The following is a 9,695-nucleotide window of genomic DNA, read 5'->3' as shown; positions in this document are numbered from 1 at the left end:
TTAATTCCTCGGCCCCCCGCCCTTCTCCCCGTTGCCGGCTTGATCATTCGCCCCCGATCACCGCTACCAGGCCTGATCGGCACGGCCTTCTTCTGGACCTCGCCCATTGTCCGCCCTTCCTCCTCGTTCTCCCCCTCCCCTCCCCTCCCCCCTCCCCTCCCCTCCCCTCCCCCCTCCCCTCCCGCCTTACTCTTCTCCTTCCCCTTCCCCTTTTGCTCCCCATCTTCTCTGCCGGTCGGCGTCACTCACCCTTCCCTTTCCTGTTCAACGGTGCTTCACTCTCAGCTCGCAGCACACATTGGACTATGTCTACGGCCCGGATGCGACGACGCGTGACGTGTTTGAGCGATCGCTTTATCCGACAGTGGCCAACTTTGTTGAGGGCGTCAACGTGGCCATCCTGGCGCTCGGCGCGTCGGGATCGGGCCGCTCGCACACCCTTGCCGGCCCGCGTGATGGGTCGGAGAAGGGTGCCGTGGCGCTGGTCATCGACGCCGCCTTTGACTTGCTCCGCGAGAAGGAGCGCAAGGTGAACAAAGGCTCGAAGAAGAGCGCATCAGCGCGGCCGTACCGGTACCGGGTCCGCGGGCGGTATCTCGAGGTGTACAACGAAGAGGTCAACGATCTGCTTGACCCGGGCAACGCGTCGCTGGAGATTGCGCTGTCCGAGGAGCGTGGTTGGCACGTGTCGGGCCTCTCTGGGAGGTGGGTGGATGGGCCTGATGACCTGGCAGACCTCTACGATGAGGGTCGGGCGTCACGAGTCAACATGGAGACCGATGTGGGGCCGGCAGCGCTCCGCGCCACAGGCATCTTCACCATCGAGCTGACTCAAAGCCTAGTTCTTGATGGCGAGGCGGTGGAACTGCTGTCAACGTTCCACGTGGTCGAGCTTCCGGCGGCCGAGAAGCTGAGTGAGGATCCTGCAGCGCTGCGTGTCCGCGAGGGCCCGACGCTCAACCGGGCGCTGCTCTCGTTTGCGCGGCTCGCCACCTCGCTTGCTGATGAGGGCACCCGCGACTTTGCCAACTACTCCGAGTCCAAGGCGACGCAGCTGATGTACGACGTGCTCGGCGGCAACTGCCTCACGCTTGTTATCGCCACTCTGGCGACGACAGACTACACCCGGGCGGCGACGACGCTTTCGTGGGCCGACACGCTCTCATCGGTTGAAAACTATCCGGTTGTTAACGACGCCCGCGTCCGTACCCTCCTCCGGCGGGCGCGGCTTGAGTACCTGCGTGCGCGCGACGGCGTGAGCGGTGGCGGTGGCGCGCCCGGCGCCATGCCCAGTAGCGGCGGCGACGGCGACTCGGGCTCGGTGACCGAGAAGCACCTTATGAAGATCCATCAGCTGGAAGGCCGAATCATCAAGGACAATCTCGAGAAGATCAAGCTGCGTGAGGACAAGGACAAGATCCTGACCAAGCTCACTGAACTTAAGGGCCAGTACGAGAAACTCGTTGAGTCCAAGGCCTCGATCCAGGCCGAGCTCATTTCGTCCGAGGAGGAGCGGCTGCGTGTGGCCAAAGCGCTCATCGACTTGCAGATCGAGAACAACTCACTGGAGGAGGACGGTGAGACCAAGAACTTTGAGCTGGTCAACAAGGTGCTTTCGCTCGAGAACGACCTCATGGAGGCCGAGATGCGCCACCAGACACAGGAGCAGCTCATCGCGGACATGCGCGACGCGCTCGAGTCGGCCGGCGACGAGGCTCGCGAGCTGCAGGTCGAGTACGTGGCGCTCAAGACCAACTTTATGAACGCCAAGGCAGCCCACGCCGCCGAGACCGCCAAGAACCAGGAGCTCGGCCTCGAGCTGCTCAACCTGGTCAATGCCAAGAGATCGCTCGAGTCGGACAAGACGAGCCTCGAGAAGCGAGTCGCCGAGCTCCTCAACATGCAGGGCGACGCTGACGCCATGCTCCAGGCGCAAAAAGACGAGCGCAACCGGATCGAGGCCGAGGTCCGCGACCTCCGCGAGCAGTCGGCCGTCCTCAAGGCCGAGCTCCTCAAGCAGCAGGTTGCGCTCGAGCAAGAGGTTCTCGATCTCGAGTCGCAAAAGGTCGGCGTCCAGCGCAAGATGGTCGAGGTGGAAAAGTCCAAGGCTGACGACGTGGCCTCGCTCAAGCGCCAGTTCGAGGCGTCCAAGAAGAAGCATGCCGCAGACGTGGCCCGGCTGGAGGAGCAGAACCATTTGCTCAACCGTGACCTCAACCGCGCCAATCGTGCCGCCCGCGACGCCGAGGAGCAGCTCGCGCGCGCCAAGCACGAGACCAAAAAGGTCGAGTACGAGCTCAACGCAAAGGAGGCCGAGCTTGCCAAGGCCCAGGACAAGTACCGCAACAAGCTCCGCGCGTACATGTCGGAAATTTCCAGCCTCTCGCGGACCATGGGAAAGGCCGATGATCTTGCGGCGGCGAAGACCTCGCACCGCTCGCACAAGTCACGCTCGCACAAGTCGCGCCACGACCGCAAGTCTCGCCACCGCCGCTCGCGCTCGCGCGACTCGGACTCTGACTCGGGCGACGACGTCAACTCGGATCGCGCCGCCGCCCTCGCCAACGCCAATCTCCACGCCCAGCAAAACCTCGACGCGCTCGTCCGCGAGCTCACTGAGTCGTACGCCGAGAAAGAGGCCGAGCTCAGGGCCGCCGTCGATCGCCTTCGCTCGCGCAACCGCGAGCTTGTTGCCCGCCAGTCACTTGTCCTCTCGGCGTACGCCAAGCTCCGTGGCCAGCTCGAAGATGAGGGTGTCAAGGCCGTCGCAGCGCCGTCAATCACGGAGCTCGAGGACTCGGTTGGCGCAACCGACCTTAAGACTGAAGTCGAGCGTGATCTGGAGATCGCGCTCGCCGCCGCCGAGGCCAAGGCCGCCAACGCCGAGGACGCGCTTGCTCGCCAGGCCGAGTCGAACCTCAGCGCGCTCGAGAAGCACCAGCAGACCGTGCTCGAGCTGCAGGCCCGCAACGCTGCCGTTGCTAACGAGCTTGAGGCGCTCCGCATCTTCAAGTCGACCGTCGAGGCCTCGGGTGGCTCGGGCCTGGCCCTTGAAGACGTCCACGACGCGCTACGCTCCCAAATTGAGTCGCTGCAAACCACAGTGACCGCGTCGGAGAAGGAGGAGCTTGTCGCTCTTCGCCGCGAGGTCGAGGAGCTCCGCTCCGCCGCGCGGCTCGCCTCGGCCCGCGCCACCGAGCACATGACCGTCATCCAGCAGTCTACCGGTGGAGACTTTGAAGAGCTCCGCCGTGCTCTCAAGGACTTTATCCTCAAGACGCAGTCGCGCCTCGAGACCGAGCGCTCGCGCCTCCTCGCCCGCGCCACCATGGCCGAGGAGCAGCTCTCCCAGCTCCAGCTCCACATGAGCCGCCAGCGCTCCGTGCACGTCACTCAAGCCCACGTCACGCCGCAGCCTCGCCATCACGTCCCAACTCGCGACTGGACATGATGATGGTGATGCTGCTGATGATGATCCCGCTTGCCACGACCATGGTTTGCCTGATAACAGTGTGGTGTGTCGTATCATCGTGTGCGATGGGATAGTGAGGACTGAAGACGTGTGTGTGTGTCTGTGTGTGTACGAGTGTGTGTGCGAGTGTGTGTGTGTGTGTGCAAGCGAGTGCTGTTGCGTGTGTGTATGGCTCCACCCGCTGCGACTTCACCTCGACTTCCACAGTTCCCCCCCCCCCCCCCTCCTATCTACCCCCACCCACCTCACCCCCACCGGCCACCGACACATGGGATGCGGGTCTTCCAAGCCACCACCGGGCCCACTTCCTCCCACGCCCCGCTCGGCCAGGTCGAGCGAGGAAGGAGTCAGAGGCCGAGGCCGAGGTGGAGGCGGCGACTCAGGTGAGGGGCGAGGCAGTCTGGCGGGAGACGACGACGATGAGCTGTGCTCGTCAGCCGGGGCGGCGGATGACGGAATGCGGCAGTCAGAGGAGAGGGCTGGCAGAAGTGGCAGCAGCGGAGACGCTGGCGATGACGGCGACGGCGATGGCGACGAGGATGAGTCGAGGTGGCTGGCACCCACGCCGTCGGAGCGATCGGTCAAGTCGCTGCCGGGCGGATCGCACGGCATTGCGGTGCGGGAGACAGCCATGGGCGAGGTCCAGATCCAGTTCCGGGATGCTGTGATGGATGAGGATGCGCGCACACGAGAGCTGCGGATGGCGGGTCGCCGGGCCTACGCTCAGGGCGATGTGGCCGTCGCGCAGCAAGCGTACGATGCGCTGGTCGACTACCTCGCGCCAGACCGCGAGTTTGAAGCCACCTTTGTCTTGGCCGTCTTCAACTGGATGGCCGGAGAGGACGAGCGCGTGGTGCTCGAGGGCTTAGAGGCGAGCATACGCTGCGATCCGTCGCACCCGGCGCCGTACCTGCTCGCGCTAGCAGTCCACGCCAAGTCCAAGGCATCGCCCGAGGCCGTGCCGCCGCTGGCGGAGGCGCTGCTGCGTGCAGCGATGCAGTACAAGTTCTCGCCGCTCAAAGGCATCAAGCGGGCGCTGTGGGCGTATGTGGAGATGGGGCGGTTTACAGATGCTCGCGCGCTCATCGAGGTTGCGGTCGAGCTCTATCCGGACGAGGCCAGCAAGTATCAGGTCTCGCTCATGCACATCGACATGCAGGAAAAACAGGCTCACGACGATTGCTCGTCTGATGCCGGCAGCGAGTCTGCGTCGCGGCACTCACCGCAGCAGTCGGCGAGGAGCGCGGGGCCGTCAGCTGAGGCGGCAGCAGCACGTGCGGTCGAAGAGGCAGCCGTGGCGGCCGGCGATGCAGCCGTGGCGGCCGCAGCGGCCAATGCCGAGGCGGAAGCCGACGCGCTGGACAAGGCGCGGAGCATCCATGCGCTCATCGAGGCCGAGGGCCTTGGCGACGACGGGCTGAGCGCCGAGGAGGAGATCGAGGCATCTGAGGCGCTTGGCGCGCTGGCTGCGCATGCTCCTGCCGATGCTTTGGCGCCACTAGGTCGGTTGGCGGCGGCGTATCCACGATCTGCCGGCCTGTATCGGCTGCTGGGCACTGCGTACACCGAGATGGGTGATGTGGAGGCTGGGCGCGAGCGACTCGAATACGCAGACAAGCTCGCTCGGGGCACCGACGGAAAGGTTGTCAACGAGCTGCTGGTGAATCTGCGGGCATCTTCGGCGGCCGACGCAGCGCCGCGTGTCGTCGCCCTACTGCGACGCGAGGTTCTGAATCGGCGAATGACGCCGCATGCGGGATCGCTGGCGCGGTTTGTGCTTGACGACGAGCCTGCGTTGGTTGCCCCGACGGTGAACGCCGAATCCGCTCTAGCGGTGGTCGATGGTGCGCTGGAGGTCGAGACTGTAGTTGGGAGCGCTGATCTGGAGCTGCTCCGTGAACGGGTGGTGGCGGCGCATGTGGGACGCGAGGTGGCGGCGGCGCACGCTGCACGTACTGCCGGCAAGCCGCAGGCCGCACTCGGCCACCTGCGGCGCGGACTGGAGATCGGCGGCGACGACGTGGGCATCCTCGTCCTCTCTCGCAGACCGCTCTGAGCATTGATGCCACCGTGGAGGCGCACGTAGCGGCGGCACAGGCGCACGCAGCAGCACCGTTTGAGCCCGAGCCCGTCATCGCGCTCCTCGACGTGCTGGAGACGGTGTGGCTGGCACGGGTCCACGGCGACGTCGTTGATGCAGAGCTGCCGCTGCATCCCGAGACAGAAGCGGTGGAGGTAATAGTGGCACACGCGCGGAAGCTGAGTGGCACAGACTCGGTCCTCGTCGTGGCCCAGACCGGCGAGTGGGCGTTTGTGGCGGCGCGAGCGGCTGCGGCGCTGGAGCGGCTGGCGAAGCGGGCGCTCAAGACCGAGCTCGAAGAGTGGGCGCGGCTGGTAGAGGGCGTGACGATTGGCATTGGGCTGGCGAGCGGGCAGGACGCGTACATGGACGGCAAGTTCGAGGAGGCGCTACAGGCATTCGGCACCATCCTGAGCAAGGCTCCGCGACACGCAAAGGCTTCGTTCTGGTCTGCGGTGGTGGCTCAGCAGATGGGCTCGTCGGCGGCGGCCGATGCACACTACGCGCGGCTATGCGAGGTCTCGGGCGGCCCGGTGTACGAGGCGCTGCTGGAGGCCGTGGCCGACTCGATGACCAAGGAGGCGTACATGCGTGTCTCGCGCAACCTCCGCAAGCTCCACGATCGGCACCACCTGACGGCAATGATGCAGACAGAGTCGCCGTTCAAAGGCTCGCGCGAGGCCAAGGAGCTGCAGCGTGTGCGGCGCGGGGTCGGCCGAGCGGTTGTCGATCGAGTCCTGGACGATGGCCAGACGCGGTTTTACTGAGCCCTCTACGACTCGGCGAGGCTCCAGTTGAGGTCGAGGCCGTCGGGCACGGCGTGGGCCTGCAGTGCGTCGACGAGCTCTGCGGGGTCGGAGCGGAAGATGACCAGCTCTGCAAAGTCCTCCGAGATAAAGCCGTGGGTGATGGCCCGATCGATCATGGCCTTGAGTGGGTCGTAGTAGCCCTCGCCCGAGCCGTCGTCGAGCGGAATGTTGAGGACGCCGATGGGCTTCTTCTGGATGCCGAGCTGGACCCAGGTTGAGATCTCCAGCAGCTCCTCGAGGGTGCCAAAGCCGCCGGGCAGGGCGATGAACCCGTCTGCACGTGCCGCCATGGTTGTCTTCCGCTCGTGCATGGTGTCGACCACGATCGACTCGCCGATCGTGGCGCCCGAGACCTCACGCGGAGCCAGCGCCCGCGGAATGACGCCAACCACCTTGCCGCCCTCCGAGTCGATGGTCTTGGCCAGCTCGCCCATCAGTCCCTGCAACGCCGGCCAGCCAGCCAGTCAGCTCGAGTGAGTCGCACATCAGGGGTCATCGGCAAGGCAAGCCCAAGCTCATCGCAAGCAGACCGCCTCACGAAATCTGGCCAGTCCGAGTTGCCGCCATCGGTCATCATGCCCCCCCCCCCCAACCCCCATCCCAACCCCCAACCCCCTTCCGTACCACCGATCCGCCGCCATAGACCAGACCGATGTTGCGCCCGGCGAGGACGCGGCCGAGCTCAGCGGCAGCGGCCATGAAGACCGGCGACTTGCCCGGAGACGAGCCACAGTAAACGCAGATGGACGAAAGTCTGTACCCAAGCACGTGAGTGTATGTACCCTAACCCCTCCTCTTCTCATCCCTATACCATTTCGCATGCGTCCGTACTGGCTCCTGCTCGCTGTGGTGCTCGACATGGTGTGGATCAATAGCTGTCGAGTGAGCTGTGCCAGCCATCGGCTGGCCCTCCTCCCCCCCCTTGCTCCTTCCTGCAGCCGGCCATCAGGGCTATTCCTTGAACGCACACGGTTCACTTTCGTAAACACAATCTCTCTGGCTTTCCCTCCTCCGCACGCTCACCCAGCTGAGCTCGCGCCGCTCATCGTCGATCGACGAGCCGTGCAACGACGCCCGCGCCTGCCCATGCCCCCCAGGTCGGCGTCTATGTCTCGCGCGTTGTGACCTGCAAGCGCTGCGCACGCTTCAAAGCCGCATCTTCGGTGCCGCGCCGCGCCGCACCGCGCCGCGCCGCGCATCGCGCAGCGAACGGTCAGCATGTGTCTGCATCGCGTCGAGTCCGCAGTGTGGCACCCGACAAGGTGCCCAGTGCTCGGTGCGTTAAGGTTATGAGATTAATACAAAGTCGGCGGCATGACGAGCTCCAGACGGCGCTTGCGGCCGTCCTTGGCGGCGGCAGCGGCGCGGCGGGCACGCTCGGTGACCGGCGAGGGGTATATGACGGTGCGCGGAGTCGATTCGCCGGACCGGGCATCGTCATCGTGGCTGTCGACCTTGTTGGCAGCCTTGAGAACCGAGATGAGGCGCTGAAGCTCGGCCGGATCGTGGTCGTCGTCGTCATCGTCGTCCATGGGCGTGTAGTCATCAAAGGCGAGGTCGAGGCCGTGCGGGAGCGTCGACCGCGGTTCGTCAACGGCGTCGTCGTCGGCATCGTCGTCACCGATGCCGTAGCCAAAGGCACGCGAGAGTCGGCGCTCCTGCCGGGCGTCATCGTCGTCCTCCATCGCTGAGAGCTCGTTCCACAGCTCGGTCTCGGGATCCGAGACCATCGAGCCGAGCGCGCCCGGCGTGAGGAGGGAGGCCATGGGCGTGACGTACGCATACTCGGCCGCCGAGTGATTGGCGCGGAGGATGGGGATGACGTCTTCGTCCGAGAGGTGCGGGCCGACCCAGTGGGTCGGCGCCTCCGAGTGGGTGTCCTCGCACTGTGCCGGCGGCAGGAGATCGTCGTACAGGTCGTCCGCCAGCGGGACGAGGCCGATGGGCCCCAGCGGGAGCTTAAAGTCGGGCCCAGACGTCTGCATGACTCGCAGGTAGCCGCGGAGGACGGCAGGCGGCGCGTCGAGGTGCAGCACAATCGAGTACGAGAACGACTCGCCGGCACAGAGCGTCGGCTGCTGGCCGGCAATGCCTACCGTTGACTTGCGGTGGTGAAGCCCGTTTGCCTCGCGCAAGTTGATCGTCTCATCGAGCACGGTGACTGGCCCGACGCCCGCCTCAGGATCGACCGAGACCTCGACTGAGCACACAAAGGTACCCGGGTGGTTCGACGGGGTATGCGCCGAACGCATGGCCACACACACTCCGTTGCGGACCTGCAGCAGCGAGGTGTTGGTCTTGAGCATCCGCAGCGCGCGGACGCGCTTTTCCAGGTACTTAGCCACCGCGAGGCCGAGCCCGTACGACGAGACGTACGACGCGAGCGGTGGATTGTGAAAGCCCGACCGCACAATGCCGCGCGCCACCTCGCGCGCTCCGTCGGCCGGCAGCACCCAGCGCGGCCGCTCAGCAAGCGCCAGTGCCTCGGCCTCGGCCTCGGCGTCCGCCACCTCCTCCAGCTGAGTGGCTTCACCGGCAATCGCGGCCGCCGTCCCGGACGGCGCCCACGCCTCGTATCGCGCCATCTCGCCTGGCGGCGCCTCGGCCTCGCGTGACTCGCCCATCGCCGCCAGCGACGACTGGAAGAGCGACTCGACCGCCTTGCGCTCAGCCACCCCTGCGTGCCGCAGACCAGAGGCATCGGCCTCAGTCTCGACGCCCTCGCTTGCAGCCTCTGCAGCGCTTTCAGGCCGTGGCGAGGCCTCTTGATCAGGCTCGGGCGCTCGTGGTGCGTCGGGCGGGCCTTCAAACTTGGCCAGGAACAGGGCAACCTCGTTGTCGACCGACCACGCCGAGCCGGTTCTCTTCAGTTGCAAGTTGAGCTGTCCGGTGAGGCGGATGAGCCTACGATAGAGCATGGTGGGCGAGAGGTTGTGATCATCGGGCACAACCTTCCCAGTCACCGCACATTCGTCACTGAGCGGCGAGACCTTGCCATTCGCCGCCAAAGTGTCACCGGCCGAGCCCGGACTCGATCCCTCGCCACTGGCCCACCTTCCATGGCCCTCGCCACCGTCCTCGGCCTCTTCCGGGCCACTGCTCCGGTTCCTGACCTGGTGCATACCACCACCCATGCCGCCGGGAGTCATGGCTTCCCCCATGCCCATGCCTGCTCCCACGCCTGGCCCCATCCCCATCCCCATCCCCAGCCCTGTCCCTTGCTCGCTCCGCCAGCCCGTGACGCGCCGCGAGCTCCTCCTCCCCGCCACCCATGGACGTAGCAACCCACGCACCCGTGCCGCTCCCGCAGACAAGCTTGTGCGCAGCATGCCTG

The 9,695-nt window shown here is 65.8% G+C and overlaps 3 protein-coding genes across 3 annotated transcripts in view; 2 read left to right on the top strand and 1 right to left on the bottom strand.

Annotated features, from left to right (window-relative positions):
- Positions 1–3,571, top strand: part of AMSG_08035 (uncharacterized protein) — a gene marked incomplete at its 5' end in the record, with an annotated part of 4,115 nt that extends 544 nt beyond the window's left edge. Inside the window, one exon of the mRNA XM_013899824.1 lies at positions 286–3,571. Coding sequence (XP_013755278.1) covers positions 286–3,451 — 3,166 coding nt within the window. The 3' untranslated portion in view covers positions 3,452–3,571. The remainder of the gene's footprint in view (positions 1–285) is intronic.
- Positions 3,572–4,103: 532 nt separating this feature from the next.
- On the top strand, positions 4,104–6,469 carry AMSG_08034 (uncharacterized protein; the record flags this gene model as incomplete). Its single annotated transcript, XM_013899823.1, has 2 exons — positions 4,104–5,504; positions 5,570–6,469. The coding sequence occupies 2 exons, from the start codon at positions 4,104–4,106 to the stop codon at positions 6,317–6,319; spliced, it is 2,151 nt and encodes a 716-aa protein (XP_013755277.1). The 3' UTR covers positions 6,320–6,469.
- AMSG_08033 (uncharacterized protein) lies at positions 6,236–9,510 on the bottom strand (the record flags this gene model as incomplete). Its single annotated transcript, XM_013899822.1, has 3 exons — positions 6,236–6,801; positions 6,986–7,115; positions 7,664–9,510. 3 exons carry the CDS (start codon positions 9,508–9,510, stop codon positions 6,325–6,327), a joined length of 2,454 nt encoding a protein of 817 aa, XP_013755276.1. The 3' UTR covers positions 6,236–6,324.
- Between the last annotated feature and the right edge of the window lie 185 nt (positions 9,511–9,695).

This window comes from Thecamonas trahens (genome assembly GCF_000142905.1).
Source record: "Thecamonas trahens ATCC 50062 unplaced genomic scaffold supercont1.41, whole genome shotgun sequence".
In the NCBI taxonomy this organism is placed as follows: Eukaryota; order Apusomonadida; family Apusomonadidae; genus Thecamonas; species Thecamonas trahens.
This window is presented reverse-complemented; position numbering and strand designations above follow the sequence as displayed.